The sequence below is a fragment of the Merops nubicus genome, unplaced genomic scaffold (assembly GCF_000691845.1).
Source record: "Merops nubicus isolate BGI_N331 unplaced genomic scaffold, ASM69184v1 scaffold12164, whole genome shotgun sequence".
Taxonomy (NCBI): domain Eukaryota; kingdom Metazoa; phylum Chordata; class Aves; order Coraciiformes; family Meropidae; genus Merops; species Merops nubicus.
The window spans coordinates 14,734-34,314 of record NW_008604925.1 but is presented as its reverse complement, the minus strand read 5'-3'; the positions used below and the strand labels follow the sequence as shown (position 1 = coordinate 34,314).

The following is a 19,581-nucleotide window of genomic DNA, read 5'->3' as shown; positions in this document are numbered from 1 at the left end:
AGTGCATTCCTGACACATTACAGGCAGGAAATGGCTGCATTTGAATAAAAAGATTTTTTTACTGGCTCTGGCTGGCTTGGAGTTGATTTTCTTCATAACAGCTCTATGGTGCTGTGTGTTTTGGACAAAAGTGGTGTTGGTAAGAGACCAGTCTTCTGGCTGTTGTGGAGCAGCACTTGCACAGCATCAGGGTTTTCCCTTCTTCCCACTCTTGCCCCTGCAGCGAGTAGGCCAGGGTGGACACAAATTTGGGAGGGGACAGAGCCTGGACAGCTGACCCCAGATAACCAAAGGGAACCAGGCAGGGGGTGCTGGTCTGGCATGTAGCCATTGCCTGGAGTCTAGCTGGGCACCCTTCTACTTGTGGGAGGTGCTGAATGATTGCCTTTGTATCACTTTTCTTTTCCTTCTTATCCCCTTTTCCTTCATTTATGAAACTGTTGTTGTCTCGACCTGAGAGTTTTCTTGTTTTCACTCTTCCTCACTCCCCGGCATCATTGGGTTGGGAAATGAGGAAGCTGGGTGGTGCTTAGCTGCTGGCAGGGCTTAGCTCACTGCTGTCTTCTACAGCAGAATACCTGCATAAATACTCTCATCCTCCTCTCCTTCTGCTTTTAAATCTCTTAAGTTGTTTGTTGACTGAGTTACTATCTCTGTAGGCAGATGTTGAACAGCCATAGTTATTTTATCTGTCCTTACAATTTGTTATGCACGTATGCTATAGATCAGGCTTCTGTGGCTCCCTGTGTATTCCACAATCTTAACCAATGTGTTTACATACTTAATAGCTAAGGCTGATACACTGGTGGAGCCTAGATCAAATGTTTGTGGAACACGTGTGTAACTGCAACATGTGACCTCTGCTCTTTCTGCGTAATTAATGGGAGACAGAACAGTTACTGTCCCAAAACTTCTGTGACTGTGGTTTTTGCATGTTCTGGCGTTCTCCTCATGTCTTGTAAAAAGGGGCATGCGTGCATATTTGCACCAAGTCCTGAATTTTTTCAGTCTTTCAGTGGTTGTTTTAAACATATTAACCAGATGTAAAATAAGGGAAGAGGTCTTCAGCTTTCCACCAAGATTTCCCACACAGAGACGTGCTGCTTGTTACATTTGAAAGATGTCTTTGAATGCTGAGAGCTAATGCTGTGTCAGCTGACTTTTTTTACTAGGAAGTGGACATTAACCTCTTAAACTGATTTCTGTTACCTTTGGGTAATGGAAAATTCCCAGTGAGAGGGTATGCTATTATTGAGTTGTGTTCTCCTAAAGTGAAGGAGCTCGTAGGAAGAAGCTTTATTACTAGTAAGAGGCTGGTGATTGAAGGTGGTGTCAGAAGGGCACTGCTCATCAAAAAACTGATTCATGGCCATAAAAGATTTCAAATCTGTATTGTCTGCTACTAGCTGAATAATAAAACACTGGTTACTGAAGAATTAATTTTGCTGCCGATTAAGGCTTTATTTGTGTGTTGATTTGTTTTCTGATCCTATTTATTGGTTTCTTAATTTGGGTTTGTATTAGGGTTTTGATTGGAAGGTTTGTTTTGTCTGATGATCTTGGAGGCTACTTAGCAAACACTGGTGCTTTGCCTTCTAGGGACTCCTGAAAGTAAGAGAGAAACTGAATCATTTTTGGAGTTTGTCTTATGCACGAGAATGAGAACTCTCAGGATTTTGGTGGATTATAATAGTAAAGATGTGAGGTAAAAGGCTCCGGATGCTAATGCTCTTTGTGAAAGTTAGCTGGAGGTCAGCACCAGGGAGGAAAGCAGAGACTTCCTTTGCTGTTCAGTTCCATTGTGAAGTAATCACTTCTAAATCACTGGGAGAGATTTGACCACTCTGTAAAATTGTCAAGGGACTGAGAAACCTAAGCTGTTAATTGTTCTGTTTTTCAGGGTATCCTTTGAGTTTTTATCTTCAGGTAAAATACCATTTTAAATTGGAAGAGGTTTCTGTTTTGATGTTGTTTACTGTCTCATAATGAATTGATAGCTTGTGGTGTTTTTTTTAATTGCTTACTATTTCATTTACAGCTTTCTAAGCCTCCTGTTGTGAGCCAGGTGTCATATGTGAACAGCTTGGAACATCTCTTGAAGGAGAAAGAAGAATCTAAAAGGTTTGTTTCTTAAAGCTGCTTTGAAAGATTTGGGATGTAGTAGTAGAACCTTAGATTTACCTCATCTCCCTGAAACTGATGGAGTTTGGGTGGCAGCAATGCAAGCTTTGTCTGCTGATGCCACCAACACATGCCTGATGGGACCTACAAGTGCAGCTTAACGGTAAAAGCTGAATGACAGGCTCCTTCCAAGCAATGATGAGTGATTTGTGATAGATGTATCTGTCCTTCAAGAGCCAGACTGAATTTACCCATGCCTTCGGTATAGGTCGCTGAGCCAGCTAGCAGCTGCTGATCAAGCATGAAATAGAAGTATTTATGTAGACTGACTGTACTAGTTTTTTTCAGAGGCATTTGTAGCTCAGTTTTGGTTTCCAAAATTGTGTAGACTTGATATCTGAGTAGTTACACAGTTCAGTGAACAGAACTCATGAGTGTTCTTGTAAGAAGTCTTTTGGGTAGAACTCTGGTATATGGGCTAAGTGGCAAGTGGTGGTGATGGGTATATATGTATGGTTAACTGTTTTGATTAAAGAATCTGACCCTTGTTACTATGGGCTGACTGACTATGGAGTAGTGACTACTCCTACAACCAATATTATTTAACAAAATAAAAACATGATGTTTAAAAAAAAAAGAGATGGAAAAAAATTCAACTAGAAGATTGAAAGTTCTGTGCAATTACAAAAAATTATATCGGAATTTGGTTGAGTATATTTGTCTGTGACAAACTAGTGATTGATTGTGCTGTTGGAAATTGATTAGGTTTTGGGAAACATCCACTTTTTATCTTGGGATAGTAAGAGGCTTGGTTTGTATGCAGATGGAATGTCTTGCATGCTGTTGCTGTGCCTAATTGGCTGTTGACTCCTGGGGTCACATTTAGAACTTAAATTTTGTTGTCTTCTGTTGTATATGCTAAATGAGGATGATATGTTCTGCTGCTACTGTTATTTCAGGGTAGATGAACTAGAAAAGTGGTTACAGGAAGACATACGAGGAGGGGAAACTGATTCTTCAGATGGAGATGATGAGGAGGATGGCAGTGGAGTTGAAGATCTCTCAGAAGAACACAGGTCCTTCCAACTCCAAAACCAATTAAATCTAATTCTTCCATTTGCTATCCTTTTTTCCTAATCTCTCTCTTTTTCCATCAGTTGTTGTTAATGTATTTTGTGGGAACCATTTTTATCATCTTCTGGGGTTGGGTAGATATTCTTGGACATTACTGTTTTGTAACAATTCGGCTTTCACGTAAGGCTGATGGTCATCGTCTGAAAAGAGCGGTCTCAACCAGCAAATATTTTCTCAATCTTTAAATTCATAAAGGCTATTTTTAATTTTACAGGGTGTTTATAAAGAGATTTTCAGTAGTAGCTCATGCCATACCTAACTACCACCCTGGAGAAGAGATATTTGATTTATCAACCTCTGGAAAAATCTTCAATCAACATAACCTTGACTTAAGGAATTTTAAGTTCGTCCCTCAAAACCCTATAGAAAAGCTCCTTCTTACGTAAGAATATCTTCTTCACTCAGTTGTGTTTACTTGTTGGATTTTCTTCAGTGTTAACAATTTTTAAGTTAAAATAGTATCTTTGCATACAAATAGTCTCTGTCTTACTAAGTAGGCAGAACTGACTCCATTTCCCTGGAGTTCTCCTTTCCAGATTAGCTTTCCAGAACAGTGAATTGTTACTTGAAGCTTCCTTCTTTCCTCCTCTGGAATTCTTGCAAAAACATCTTAAATGAGATGTAAGAAAAGAAATAAGTGTTCTGGCCTCTTCCATAATTCTGCTGTGTTGGGCTAACTTTGGTCATCTGACCAGTTTGTGCAAGATAAATACACGAGTGAAATGTTAGAATGAACAAAAGCTTAACTATCCCAAGACAGAAAGAGGACCTTTGTGGTGAACTGATTTGTGACCTACTGATGCTGCATTGTGTCTGCTGAAAGACTTTGAGGTGTTTTCTTCCTGAATCAGGCTTTACCTGATGAGGACTGCAGAAAGTCACGATTTCTGTCACCTGTTAGATTCAGTCCCTGAGCTACCAGTGTGTCTGTGTGTACATCAACAACTGTCCTGTAACTTATAGGAATTTGTACTCTATATTTATCAGGCTGTCAAGGTACAAGTAGCTGGACAAATTCTCACCTAATACCACAAGTGCAAATCCTGAAAAATTCTTGCTATTTTAGTTGGCATTTTATTCCAAACTTGCATCAGTGGAACAGAATTCATTTAATCTTATAGGATTGGGTATATATGTGTATGTGCTATTGTGGGTGTGAAGAGAAAGAGGGTTGCTTCTCATCTCTTGAAAAAATGATGTTTGTGAAGCCTTTGGCTTCAGGAATCTCTATTAATATGTTTTGAAGATCATAAGGATACAAGCTTCAAAAGTATCTTGTAAATCAGTGACTGGAGGAATGAGAATTAATTGCCTTCTGCAAGGGATGATTCGTTTAGGATTTAATTGCTTATGCATTCTGTCCAGTTGGCACATGGATGTCTTCCTAGTCACTTGCTCAGTCAGACAGGTATGGGGGTATATGGAGAAGTCAGGACACAGATCTCTCAACAGCACTACCTGTTTTAGCAGATACTGAGAGTAGAGGAGAAAAAAGGATATGTGGGAAACTGGATATCGTTAATTCAGCTGCGTATCACATACCAGACTTTCTAAAGAAGACTAAAGCTAAAATAATTCAGTAATAAAAATGACGTATTTTCTGTTCTCCCAATAGCTGCTTTTTTGCACCTCACAGTTTTGGACAGTGAGATTAGACTGATTTTAATTGCTTTAGTTTGCCTCCAGAGTCTTTATTTAAAGGACTATTTTAAACATCTCATAGTTGTTTGGTTTTTGTTTTTGTTTTTCCTTCTAAAACTGGTAAAGGTCCTTGGACAGTAAAAAGATCTTACTCACTGGTATCATTGAGCATAGCAGCCCGTCTGTGTAGACAGGCTTCATGGTTCACATTACAACAGTGTAAATCAATGTTTCTTTGAAGCTATTATTCTCTAATAACAAGACTTCTTTACTGTAGTATTCCCTATAGATAAGAGAATAAGAATAATGTGGTTTGGATATTCAGAGCTTTGCTGTTGATGATGATCTGAGGGGTGGGGAAGTTCTTAAGCTTTTGTGAAAGTGCTGATTCAACCACTAATTGATTTTTCTCCACTTTCCCCACACCCATCTTTGTTTTTCAGTTCTGGTGTAACACAGCAGCTTTCTTTGGTTATTAATGGCTTTCTAAGTTCTGCTTACAGTTTTATCTTGTGTCCCATACCAATTCTAAAGTGGCTTTTCCAGGTAAGGCTATGCTACTCATGCAGTTACTCTGTGCAGGTATAATATTCTTCCTGGAGGCCAGCTGCAGGAGGAATAATCAGAACAAACTTGTGAATCTGTTGCATTAGGTTAACAACTTCTAAAACAAAAAAATCTTTCTTTCTGAGTTCTGATTTGCTCTCCAGTCAGAAATACTTTGTCATTAGGGGCAAAACACTAGAGAGAGCTTTTTTTCTCCACACTTTGAGTGCCTGCAAAGCTGCATGTCCCTGTCCATACATGTTACTGCATTTGAAAAGGGCACAGTACATGCTGGGTGAGAAGATGTGATAGCATGGGCCGAATCACAAGCAAATGTTAATCTCATTTCCTTCCACCTTTGCGAAAAAAAAAAAACAGTATTTGCTGAAGTATGTGAAAGTACCATTCCTACATGTATCTCCTTCTAAGTTATCAGAGACACCACCTGCATTATTGGATGGTTTTCATTTGGAAAAGGTTGACAGGTATTATGGCTCAGGAAAAAGTCTGGAGCCATTCTCAAGGAAAATGTCATGGCTGTCTACTCCGTAGATGTCATTGTCAGTGTCTAAATAAATCCCCAGGCATTTCCATTGTTCTTTTTTTCACAAAAAACACCTCTCCAATGTCCATTCTTTTATTACTTACCACATTCTAACTGTGCTTAAACGAATAAAAGAAAGCTGGACTGCAGCTGTGAAATTGCAGCCTGGGTCTGTTGACTGGCTTTCTGCTTTTGCCAAAAAGGGAAATGTTTTGCTCTTCCATGTCCTTCCCTCCAGCCAGTGAAAAATTGCCATCCACCCCTTCTGTGAGCCCTGGTGTTCCTCTAATAAGGAGGAAGTGTGAGCCAGTTCATCTCCTTTAGAGAGCAGGAGCTTGTCCAGCCCCTGGGAGAGAAAAAGAAGAGCTTTTTGTGGGGCTAGTGAAGTGTTCCAGGAAACCTGAACTGTACTTCATAGTTACGTTTTTATAGTTTACAGTTCTATGAAAAATTAAGTCATTCTTTTGGTTTAGTATTGCATGTGTTCAACTTACCTGTGACTGGAAGAGGTTGTAGTTAGCTGTGTTGCCCCTGTTCCTGATCAAGGAGTTCAGTTTGATCACAGTTGTAAATGGGTTCCAGAGGGATACATGATACTTTCCATTCTCTTAACCCTCAGTACCTTCTTAAGAATCAACAAATTCAACATGGGACATTCAAGAACATCAGGAACAGCACTCTTACAGCATTTAAATTAATTTTAAAGTATTCATAGCACCTGCTTGAAATAATCAGTATTTACAATATTCTATTCTCCTTGGTTTCTCTTGCTTTGGAGGCTTTGGGGTTGTTTTATTCTGTTAATGTTTCTTATTTTACAAAAGAATTGGGGGTTGGTTTTTTCTGGTTTTTTTTTTTTTTTGTTTTTTTTTTTTAATTAAAAGACAACTGATGCCATCATGGAACTTGGTGTTTGACATGCAGCTTCTTTTCTCTCCACAGATGATGTCTGTTCATCCTGACTATTGTGTTTCCACCCAGATTTTAGACAGATTGATGGAGATAACACTAAAAAATGGTGAGTATTTGAAGGATGGAAAACTGAGCACCTAAATGAAGGTTTTTTCCCTTGTGAAGAAAGGTTGTGGAGATAGAAGGGTTGTGGAGGAGGTAAAGGCACTGGCTTCGTTCTATGATACTGGCATGAATTTGGGTTCTTCTGTTACTTAGGTAATGCACAAGTGCTAGGAGTTGGTCTTGACTGAGTGTGTGCAAGCTGTACCACAGGATGTCGTCCTGGCAGGGATTTGCAAAGCAGTGCATCCAGTACAGAGCCTTTGAAACTCACTTCTGTTATTTCACAGATAGAGTCAACCTGAAGAAGAGCCCAGGCTGCTCAAAAGTTTACTCTTCTTTCCGTCTTTTACCTTAGAAGATGCAAACATTCATTTCCTAGCTTAAGGACCACAGGATGTCTTTCCCATAGTCATACGCAGTATGCAACACTGTGAATTTGACTTTCCAGATAAACGGCAAAACTGAAGAGTCATACACCTGCACAAAAACACTTTCAAGAATCTGCTTCAGCCTACCATACTGCTGCTCCTGTCTTGTGTTTTGCCTGCCTTTATCTGTATTCTCAAATACTTCTCCAGTACCAGTTCCTTTGTACATCCTCCATGTCTGCACTTTATTCAGATCCGTCAAAAGTCACAAATTCATTTAAGCCTAACAGCTAACATTTTTAAAGTAATGTGGTTCTCTTTACTTGCTTAACTCTGTCCTAATTGTACCCCATATTTTGAATGTTTGATGTTATACTGTGAACTGATAAGGGAGGGAATGTATCCTCCTTTGTTTTGTGCTTTCTTGGCATTAAGCTTGATTCTGAATGAACAGTTCAAGCTGATAAATGAGCATTCAAATAATTAAGACTGGGAAATATCCAAGCAGATTTCTGATGTCAGAGCAAGATCAAATAGGCTGCAGTTGCTCCTTGAAAGTTGTTATACTACTTCAGAATTGCCAGCTGTGGAGCGTGGTTCATTCTGAGACCTCCTGTTCCAGTGCTTAACTACAGATGTTGCTTTTTTTATTGACTTGAACATTGTGATCTGAACCTGCAGTGCATGGAGTGTTACATTCCTACTATGATAACACCCTCTTACCTGTAGCTACACAGATCATATATGTATTCTTTTAAAAGTCAATTTTGCCTCCTTGCTTCTTCTGCTGTTTGTGATGAAAGAGAGCTGTGAGTGGAAAATGGGTGGAGCTTTAAAGTAATTCACCTGTTACATCAGCCAAGATGTTTCTTTAGCATAAATACAGTGTTAGACTACATTATTTTTCCCCTTCATTTTTCTGAAAATAAGTATATCGTTCAATGTACCAACTCTTTTGAGATGAGAGTTGTTAAAATCCATGTAGACTGCTGAGCATATTGGTTTTCCTTAAAAGGAACTAATGCTAAGAACTAAATTTAAAACTAATCCATTCCATGTCTTGTCTTGTAGCTTCCATCAGTGATGAACAGTCTAAACCATGGGTTCCTTCCCTAGCTGATGTGTCAGCTGTTATTGTCAATATGGGCGTTGCGTTTAGAACTCTATTTCCGTTGCAGCATCTTCAGCCCAGCTTTAACGAATGTGATATTTTGTAAGTGTTTTCCTTTTTGGTATTTATTGCTTAGATCCTGTGAAAGCAAGCCTTGTGCTTAGAATGTAGAATTAGAATGTTCTGCTTTACTCTTCCTCCCTTCCATCAAGCCATACTCTTTAAATTCTCAGCTCATGTCTTAATAAGAGTAAATAAGCCAGAACTTGAAATAGCGCTGCCAGGTAAGGATTCTGCAAATCAGAACATTGTTCTTTGTCCTGCACTTTCCTAATGAAGGTTTACAAGGATTGTTGCCTTAATGGCTGGGCAGAATTCTAAGTAATTTGGTACAAGTTGAGATAAATGTGTGTGTGTGTTCTGTAACTGAGGATTATTTCGATTTGAAGACATTTTGAAACATGCAGGGGTTTCTTTATTGGGCTTTTTTCTTTAGTTAAATACAAATAGGCCTTTGTAGGCTTTAAAATTGTTGATTTATTGCTCAGATTTGTCTCTTTTATTAGAAGTCAGATGCAAGAAACAGTGTGTAAATCGCCAAGAGGAGACGTGACCTCTGCCAGTCCAGCCTTCTCCAGTCTGCCAGAAAATAACTTAATTAATGTGATTAAGGTAAGAAAACTCCAGTAGTGTGGGAGGGTTTTTTGTGGGGTGGGAGGGTGAAGGTGTTGCTTTGTTTTATGTTTTAGCAAAACCCCCAGTGTCTTAACCTAGCCCTGGGCTTGTTTTGTGAGTAGGTACTATTCTGGGGTTTCAGCTTCATGTTCAGCAGAGATCATTGCGGGCTTATTGCAAACTTGAAGAGTTTGAACTTGAACTGCAGAGTTCTACCACCTTGCTTTTCCACCTGTGACACTTTGTGAAGAAAACTTTGTTCCCTGGTGTAGAAGAAATGATACATTTTTGTGTTCCAGTGGCAACCAGAAGGGCAGTTGATGTTGAGTGGTTTGGTTTGTGCTGCCTCAGTGTTAGTGCAGCTCTGAGGGTATGTCATCAGTCCCTGTGCAGCACGACGTGATTGAGGCGGGAGCTTGTGGAAGGCAGGTGGAGCTGAGAGAGACTGTTCTGTGGAAATGAGCTGTTAGATTCCTGTGCTGTGTCCCACAATCATAGGTCGAAGTGGTGGTCATGCTTCACAGGCTGGTTCTCTGTGATCAAGGTTGTATGGTGAAAATAGTGACTTTGTAACTGATTTCAGAGTTGCTTGTGGAAGTATTTGCATCCTCCTAATTTCTTTAGAGACTTCTAATGTGCGAGTGGAAAACTCTCATCATACTTTAAAATAGGCTCAGCCAATTTCAGATTTTAATGCTTTTTACTTCTTTTAAAGTTTCTAGGTTTCTGTACAACAGTTATTCAAGGTGGATATACTGATCAAGAAATATTGCTGCTGCTCCTATTGCTATTTAAAATAAGCTTGGATAAGCAGTTAAAGCAAGTTCCGTTGGTGGATTTTCAGTGCCTTTTCATAAAGCTTCTGATAAGTATAAAAGACTGGGATACAAAGGTAACTTCATAGTTTACTAGATTTATGAAACGGCAATTTAATTTTCAAGAAACTTCTGTTTTGAAGGTTTTTTTTGTTGTTGTTGACATAGCAGAAAAAATACTGCTTGAAAATGTAACATGAACAAATTTGGAGCTTTGGGTTTGTGATGTTTAGGAGGTGGGAGGGTTTTTGTCACATGACGTGCTTGCCTGTCCTCTTCTGCAAGGGCACTGTTGTATTGAACTTAATCTGATATTTATGAAAAGAGCTGTATGTTTATAATGATTCTCTGAAAGAATGAAGAAAATATTGCACTATACTGATAAAATGTCATTAACATCAACCCGATCTCAACTACCCTACTGTTAAATAGTATTTAGCAAACTGCAGGTGCAGTGCAGAAGTATCTTTATGCACATCATCTCTTATTACATCAATTCCTTTTAACGTGTATGCTGTCTGTGTTTCTAGGGAGTAGGCGTGTACCCCTTTGCAAATAAAACAAACACCCACCATAGCTATTCTTCAGTATTGGGTGTTGTGTTGTTGTTTTTCTCTTAAAGATGCCTGAGCTCTGCCTGGCAGTGAGTGAACTCTCCAGTCACCACCATAACCTCCTGTGGCTTGTTCAGATGGTGCCTAGCTGGATCATACGTGGACGGTAATGACACCGTAATGTCAGGAATATATAATATCATTAACAGCTAATCTATTTGTAGAAGCTCAGAGACTGATAAATGCAATAGGTATTAAATTTTCTTTTGATTGTTCAAGTCTGCTTTTAAGTGTCAATTTGCTGTGAGTTCTGTATCTTAGAAATGAAAAAATTATAGTGTACGTGAGCGAAGAGAATGATTTGGGTCCTCAATTTCAGGCTTGGGGGGAAGCATCTAGGAGTGTTTACTGCACTTCTTTCTTCTTACAGAAGAAAAACTGCAGTGAGATAAGGGTACTCATATATTACTAGCCTCTTTACTAGTTTACTAACACCTATATTCTGAAAATTCCATTTAATAGTTGTAGGCAAGTTCATGTCTAGGGAAGCTATGCATAGCCTCATATACTTTGTAGAAACAGTGCAGATTTAAGAAATTCTTTGGGAAAGTATTTTTTTCAATTGTCTTTCAGGGAAGTAAGAAGACGTCTTAGCCTAGTGATAATTTTAAAGCTTCTTAATAAAAAGCATACAGAAATACCTGATGACAGTGACGAGCAGGTACTGCATATATGTGTTGTGTGTGTATAATTGAAAGTTTGGAAAATATATTATTGTTTGTGTTTAATGATTTAATACTGTAAGTTTAGTTTCACGAACCTTGCAGAGTGAGTAATTGGTAATTTTTAGTTTAGTATTGGAAGTAGATTTGTACACGTGTGTAACGTGGATGTTCTGCAGCTTGTAAGCACAGTATTGTTTATGTGCCTAAAAATTAATTTTGGTCACTGGAAAGAGGTCTACACTTCTTTCCGTCTTCCTTTTGCGTTGATGTGGGATCATTCTTTGTTTTCATAGGGCTGATCTTCTATTGATGCAATGTACAAACACATTAGTTTGTGAATAGTCAAAAATTACCCAAAGAGTGATAACTTCAATTTTTAATTACAAAACCCTTTCATGTTCTTGTCTTAGTTAACAAATAATATTGTACTGGCAATTAGTTTCCAATTTTCTGTCGCCAGTAAGCCGGTCCAATTTGTTGTTCATTGTATCTTTAGATGTCTCTTCTGCAGCAGTTTCTGGTCTACATGAAACCTTCTCATCTGCTGGAGGAGATGAGAGGAGGACTGGAGCAGCAGAATGCTGATGGAGACCACCTTCCTGCAGAACTAGAACAGGAGGTATAGAGCTAATGTTGCTTTTTTACATTTGTCTTTTTATACATCTTCTACCATTTTGAGAATGTTTATTTTTAATTTTGGTTAACTGAGGACAGTTCTGTGCCACAGAACACTTTTGTGCCAGTTGTATAATTAAAACATTACTTGTGTTCAATTTTGATTATAGTTATTGGAGGAAAGAAAGAAGTAGCCTATGGTGGAGAAAGCTGCATTAGGCTATTTTACAAACGGGGAAATGGTCACATTTTCTGAATGGCAAAGTCACACGGTTGTCTTGAGTCTTGTCTTCTGTAATCAGATGACCATCCTCCCTCCCTCCTGTTGTTATCGGTGGAAGCTGATGCTGAGCCAGACCTCCACCTACAGGCTTCAGAAATAGGTTTATGAATCTTTTATGAATCTTTTCTCATAAACAAGTATTAGAAAGATTTAGTGTTTCCATTCATCCAAAAATGGAATATTGGTTTCATTATTTGAGTCTTATAATGGAATCTCTTAGCAGAGAATAAAATTTTCAGTAATGAAAGCTACAGAAAATTTTGTAGGTTACTTAGGTAACTTAGAACAGTGTAATAATGTTTAAGAAAGTTTCTAATCTATGGATGTACTGTTTCAAATTAGTTAGTTAGGCAAATGTATAACCATACTTGTCTGTTGACCTGGCTGTTGGAGGAATCATTCCAGAAAGCAAAGACAGTGCTGTATCTAGATGTGAAAGTTATGACTGTGCTTTGACTGCTAATGCTCTTTTGATTCCTCTCCAGGCATACTACCTAATCTACATCCTTCTTCATCTGGTTGGTGAAGCTAGCTGCTTTGATGTTGTAAATTCTAATCAAAGGGTAAGTAACTTCAGTGGGTAGGTTTTTAGATTTTAAAAGACTACTTATCATGTGCATTTGGCCTGTTTTGGCAAGAGCTGTCATGTGATAGAAGATCACCAGTGGATAATAGTACTGAGGGAAAATTTTGTTCTGGGGCAGAGTAAATGCAGAAAAAGCTTTCTATGCACTTACTGCAGAGAAAGAAAACTCTTGCATTTCTGCAAATGGAACTACCTTAAAACATAAGGCTGTGGATCAACAGACATTTATTTTGTTAATCTTTCTCAGAAAGTAACTGGAGATAAACTCAATACAGAATCATTAAGGTTAGAAAAGACCACCAACCCGGCCCATCAACCCAACACTACCATTGCCACTAAACCATGTCCCAAAGCACCATGTCTACATGTTGGGGTTTTTTTTTTTAACACCTCCTGGGATGGTGTCCCCACCACCTCTCTGGGCAGCTTGTTCCGATGCCTCACTGCTCTTTCAGTAAGAAAATTATTCCTAATATGCAATCTAAACCTCACAGTTTAACCCCATTTTCTGTCGTCCTGTCGCTAGTTACTTGGGAGAAGAGACCAACACCCATCTCACTACAACCTCCTTTCGGGTAGTTGTAGAGATTAATAAGGTCTGCCCTCAGCCTGCTCTTTTACAGACTAAACAATCCCGTTTCCCTCAGCCCCTCCGCATAAGACATCTTCCCCAGACTCTTCAATAGCTTCATTGCCCTTCTCTGGACCCACTTCAGCCCCTTAATGTCTTTCTTATACTGTGATGCCCAAAACTGAACCCAGTACTCAAGTTGTGGCCTCACCAGTGCCAAGTACAGGGGCAAAATCACCTCCCTACTCCTGCTGGACATGCTGCTTTTGATACGAGCCAGGATGCTGTTTCTTGGCCACCCGGACACACTGCTGGCTCATGTCCAGTTGGCTGTTGAGCAGCATCCCAGGTCCTTTTCTGCCTGACAGCTTTCCAGCCACTCCTCCCCCAGGCCTGTAGCATTGCCTGGGGTGTTTGTGACCCAAGTGCAGGACTTGGCACTTGGCCTTGTTAAACCACATACAACTGACCTTGACCCATCAATCTAACCTGTCCAGATCCCTCTGCAGAGCCTTCCTACCCTTGAGATCAACACTCCTGCTCAATTTGTTGTCATCTGAAAACTTACTGAGGGTGCACTCGATCCAGTCATCAAATCAAGAGATCCTATGTACTTTTGAAGTAGGTCTGAAATTTTTCAGTTTAGAAGAAAACCGGTTTGAGAATTCCTAGTAAAATACGTTCAAACACATCATGGTTTTCTGTGCTGGAGTGCAGCCATTCAGCAAGTTGAACTGTATCTCTTCTGTTCTCTGTAGTGGCAGTTCCTTTGTACCAGGTGATGTGACCATCTGTTACGTAATACCTTCTGCTTAGCCTTTCAGTAATCTTAGATCCCTGTGATCATTTGCTGTGAGTGTTTCTGCTCCAGGGTGTTTGTGTACATCTGCCTCATGGAATCACTCTTGGCTTTTGAGCTGTTTGAGTGAGGCAAAGCAGTAATGTTCAGTTATGTTTCGAGGCTTAGGTTTCCTACTCAATGCAAAAAGATAATCGCAGAGTGGAATCTGAAACAAAACTGTATTTGGTAAAGAAAATAATTATATTGTAATCATTTTTGAGATTTGGTTTTTACAGATGCCTTCCTGAAAACTTGTGGAAAACTTTTATCTTTTTTTATGTTTTTCTTAATGGCGCTGTATTTATTAATGAAGAAATTTTATTGCTCACAGACCTGTTAGCCATCAAGTGGCAAGGGGAGTTTGGCTGAATGTTGTGCAGATTAGACTTTGTATAAAATCAATATAACTATTTCGTTTCCAGTCCTCTTCCAGTTAGATGGGGCAAATTTTCATGATCTTGGAGACACCAGCAGATGTTTATAAGTAGAATTTCTGCATGTTTCACCTGGAGTTGAAAAACTGTTTTTTAAAGTGATTGGAAACTTATAGAGAAGTAAAAGATCAATGCATAAACCTTGAAAATGTTTTACCTGCTCAGTCAGTTCCTACAAAAGAAAATTACCTGAGTCTTCACAATAGCTAAAAATGGCCTTTTCAGTAACTTCAGAACTTTTTTTATGCTGATAAAAGATATGAAGGGCACTGCACTTGTTGCTTTGGTGACAGAAAGGATTTACAAATTAGCTAGTTGGAACTTGAAAATCTGTGATATGTAGCTCTGTTATACTTTTAAACTATTTTTTAAAGCTCTTAGACCTGATTTACCAGATGCATACTAGCACCTGATAGAGAATCTCATGATCGTCTTTTCTTTCTTTTCCCCCTTCCTTACTCTGTATTTCTGTGAAAAATTCCAACTGAAGCATATAATTTTAAAATAATATATGAAGAAAATTTTTCATTTTGACATGGATTTAAATAGCTGTATGCTTTTGTCTTTATTTAGCAACACTTACTGAAGCTTTGTAGTGCCTTAGATAGGCACATAAAATGTGATATTAGGGAAGATGCAAGGCTGTTTTATCGAACTAAGGTAAGATGCAAGTTGTTTTTTTCTTGTTTGTTTTGGGGTGCGTTTTGAAGTGTTCTTGATGTGTGTTGTCCCATCATCCCAGCCCTGGAAATTCTAAGAGTTCCTCGTGTAAGTTTGTTTTTTTTCTGCTTTCTCTGTCTGCATTGTGTCTTTGCATGTACATAAATATATGCCTGTTTTAATGCACTGAAAATACTCTTTGCTAACAACAGAACTCTCGACAACTGTGAAGTGTGAGCTCGTCGTCCTTTTAGCTCAACTTCTAGACCCACAGAGTTGCTCTGTTTCTTTTCCTGGCAGTCACTGATAGTTGACTCTACTTTTAAGAGCAGAAGCTACATGCAGGGCAGGATACAAAGGACTAAAAATCTAGCCAATCTTGCATGTGACTCTGTTCCATTTTCAAATTAATGAGTTACTTAAAAATGTTGTGGATTTAAGCCAACAGTGTATGTAGCATCAAGCTTGGATAATTGCCTTTCATTTGCTTTTTGGTGTGGGGCTTACTAATGATAGTCCTAATTTTGTGACTTTGATCCTTTGCATGCTGTCATAGCAAGCCAAATCAGATCAGTGATAAAGTGACCGACCTCAGCTTCAGGCTGACCTTGGCTGCTTAAGCTTGAAAACAAACATTTGCAGCTGGGCATATGCTTAACTGCCAGGGAGATTTTTCTTTATCATTTAGCCAGATGAGTAGAGCATGGATCATTTTAACAGGTTAATTACTCTTGCCTTGGATTTTTGTATCTCTGGGCACTTTCACTTTTGTTTCTATTGCCCTTGCACTGAGAGGGGAAAATCTCACTCTGTTTTTCCCTATCACTTCACCTGTGTAGTAGTACAGTAACTTCTAGAGGATGCCAACTGTGCTGGTTTTTAATACAACGTATGAAGCAAGCTCAGTTCCGAACAGCTTGGATTAAACACCTGCTTGTGATTGCTTATGAAAAAGCACAGTTTGGTGTATAAGGAATTAATTTCAGAAGCAGACAGTGCTGCAGAGTTGGCTTTTGTGGTTGCAATTGCAGGCATCTTTTCTAGGTACAGTCAGACTTGTGTAATAAACCTACACTCACCAAAGGATGAGGTGGGTGTTTGGAGGCCAGAAGCTTGCAGGCTGATTCCAAACACGTAACGTTGGGGTGTCATGTGCCTGTAATGTGCTTGAGTGGAGCACATGACTTTGAATTCACAGTCCCAAATTACAGGGGTCTGCCTGGAGTTGAGGTGGTGATACTTTGTGCTGTGAAATTGTACCATCCTAGTAAAACTGGAGTGTTGGGTTGCCTGGGGTTTTGTGGGTTTGGGGTGGTGGGGAGAGAGCGGGGTGTGATTTTGGCTTTTATAACATAAATGGCTAAACTAAGCAATCTGAATTTGCAGGTAAAAGACTTAGTTGCTAGGATATATGGCAAATGGCAAGATATGATACAAACCACTCTGCCTACTCAGGTACTGTAATGAAACCTTTTTCTTTCTTTCCTTATTGCAGCATGTATTTAATGTTTCAGCATTTGAAAACAGCATACTCTTTAAAAGAGATTTTTAATGGCATGGCTGTGGAATATACTTAGGTGTGTTAGAATAGACTGGAATTAAAATTCTTACTTTTCTGGCTTAAATAAACTGAAGATTTCATCTTTATCCTTAAAAGTGCTGCTTTTGTAAATGCCTTGGGTAATCCCCTAAAATGCTAGTACTGAGTCAAGTCACTCAGGCCTGTCCCTGATGACGGTTAATAGCAGATGCTTCAAAAAGGACATAGGCCAGGAATGCAGTGATGCACTTCCTGCTGTGGTCTGGCAGTGTGTGACTTCCAGGCTGCTTGAGTCCAGGGTTCTACCCACGTATGTTTAATGGCCCTTGAGAACTATTCCCCCTTTGAATGTGGCGAATTTCATGCGATAATTAGGAAAAATCTTTCATACTCTGTAAAAGTATGCAAAGAATGTCATGATTAGTCTCTCGTTATAGGTGGATAATTTCTGCTGATATCCAGAGTTCAGAGGTGTTTCTTCCAGGCTGTGGCGGCAGGGCTTCTTTTGTAATGTGATCAGACCAACCCAGTCCTGTCCTGGAGTATAAAGCCATGTAAAAGCTTAGCTTTCTAGTATTTTAGCGTATCACTTAAATGAAATTTAAATTATACATATATGCTTAGTATTGGTTTCAGTTTAACATTGTGTAAGCAACAACTATTAATTGCTTCCAGCAATGTACAAAATGACATCATTTGTAGTGGGTGACATTTCTTGTTATAGAGGGAGGAGAGGATTGGACTGTAACACGTGGCTGCGGAAGCTACATAGCAGTTGATGGAAGTTGATAACGATGCAGCTCTTACAAAAGTTTTGGATTTTTTTTTTTTAGAGATATTTGGGGTTTGATTCACATATGGGGAAGCTGGCAAATGTTTCCAAGTAAGATTCTAGGGGCTTGCAACATATTGTGGAGATCTAAGCACCTGTCTACTCTTTACTTCTGTCATCAGTTTTCTCACTTGCTTACTATTTTGTTTTTACTCTTTAGGGAAAACTGCATGACTTCTGGGAGCCAGATTCATGAAATCTTGCCTAGTTCAGGGAGAATAACAGAAAAAATGAAACCAAGGAAGACACAGAATGAATGGAGCTTCACCTTGGTTGGAACAAAAGAAAACAGTCATCTGAGTTAGAATTTGAGCTCAATTCGGGCAACTACTAGAAACACAAGGATCTAATTTGATTAACATTGTGTTTACTACAAATACACTACTGCTGAAAAATTGAAGTGGGTAAACTGGAAAAAAAAAGGCAACAACTCTGCTATCTCTATAGCCCTGTCAGAATTGGCTAGAAATACTTTATCGTATTGGAAGCCGAGCGAAGTTTTCTTGTTTCCATTGTTAATCACAAAATGTATTTGAATATCATGTGTATTAGTTTACTTGCCAACACCTACCTGCAAGTGTTGTTTTAGGGTGGCTGGGAAGGAGCAGCCCTGTGACGTGGCATCTGAGTTGAGAAGCTGTTAGACCTCCCCTGTTGTGAGCAGGTGAGGAACGAGTTCCGAACTGGGCTGAAGAGCAGAATTGCCCACACATGTTAATCTGCAAAGCAGAATTGGTTTGACCATCTGGTGTCTAAAAATACAAAATACAGCAGTTACATGTGAACAAGTGACTGCTTGTCTGTTCAGTTGAGGGTGGAAACAGAGCTTAAGAGTGGTTGTGCCCAGATGGGTTAAGTGAAGGCTTCTTTGTTCTGTGGTTGTTTTATTAAATAACAACGTGGAATTTATTACAATGATGCATTGATTTTAACTGAGCTTCCTCATCTTCAGGCATTCATTTATCCAGTAAAGGTGACTGCACAGGAAGGGTTTCTATGAGACCAAGTTAAAAAGATCTTATTACACCAGTAGTATTACTTTTCAAAAATATGAGGGTTTTATACCTGCTGGTTTTGCCTGGGAAGAAAACACCCCCAGTGGGACCCCAGTAGTACCTCCAGGGTGATCATCAGCGAACAGGAGGACAGTGGTGATTAAAGGAGGGATGGGCAACGATTGCTTTCTTCCAAAATAAAAGGTTTTAATAACATGAAAATAACAAACAAAAACACCTGAGGCAGGCACTGAAACAGCACCCACCCCAGGGGGAGAAGCAAAAGAGCATGTGGCCTTGGGGTCAGAGGTTTTTAACAGGTAGGTAGGTGGGATTACAAAAGGCATTGTCCTGTAAGGATACACGGATGGGATACCTACAGGTCAGGGGTCCAGTGGGTGTTAGGGGATTGGTCTTGTGGTGGCTAAGCCAACCACGACCTGGGAAAGATGGAAAATTCTGGATGTATGCCTATGTTTCGGGACAAAGTGGTAACAGAAACCTCTGTCTCCAGGAGGCGCACTGCAACACAGTAGTATTGTTATACTGCTCTTTAAGAAACACACTTATGTTGGTTATCTGGCTTCAGCACTTTCTCTAAATTGAGAAATTATCCTAAACTCTCAGCTCAGAGGAGATGAGCATTTGGCCTACTTGGGTAAAAAGTGTGAAAGCTGCATGAGGTCTGAATTCCATCGTGTGAAGTGTGTGCACAGAACTCCAGGAGCTGTTAGGGAAATAATCAGAGGAAGAGGTGATCTCCTTTTGTGCTTTCTGTGCTAATGCCATGATTGAAATCTTACACTGGTTTGCCTGTAGGTTGTCTACATATATGAGGAGAAAGTGAAGGTGTTGGGTGGAAGCACCAAGTGGGATTCCCTCAACAAGTGAGATTTTTAATAATATCAACATGTGCATTTTATAATACTGTTTCTTTTTTAATTTTTATAGATGACTCTGTCTTGTCTTGTAT

General features: G+C 39.3%; 1 protein-coding gene across 1 annotated transcript in view; it reads left to right on the top strand.

Moving 5' to 3' along the window:
• Nucleotides 1–17,809, top strand: part of LOC103771867 (protein FAM178A-like) — a gene marked incomplete at its 5' end in the record, with an annotated part of 19,695 nt that extends 1,886 nt beyond the window's left edge. The window contains 15 exons of the mRNA XM_008939186.1: nt 2,039–2,121; nt 3,081–3,197; nt 3,470–3,637; nt 5,340–5,442; nt 6,929–7,004; nt 8,443–8,584; nt 9,049–9,154; nt 9,873–10,049; nt 10,595–10,692; nt 11,160–11,247; nt 11,748–11,870; nt 12,635–12,712; nt 15,155–15,241; nt 16,628–16,696; nt 17,774–17,809. Coding sequence (XP_008937434.1) covers nt 2,039–2,121; nt 3,081–3,197; nt 3,470–3,637; nt 5,340–5,442; nt 6,929–7,004; nt 8,443–8,584; nt 9,049–9,154; nt 9,873–10,049; nt 10,595–10,692; nt 11,160–11,247; nt 11,748–11,870; nt 12,635–12,712; nt 15,155–15,241; nt 16,628–16,696; nt 17,774–17,809 — 1,551 coding nt within the window. The remainder of the gene's footprint in view (nt 1–2,038; nt 2,122–3,080; nt 3,198–3,469; nt 3,638–5,339; nt 5,443–6,928; nt 7,005–8,442; nt 8,585–9,048; nt 9,155–9,872; nt 10,050–10,594; nt 10,693–11,159; nt 11,248–11,747; nt 11,871–12,634; nt 12,713–15,154; nt 15,242–16,627; nt 16,697–17,773) is intronic.
• Between the last annotated feature and the right edge of the window lie 1,772 nt (nt 17,810–19,581).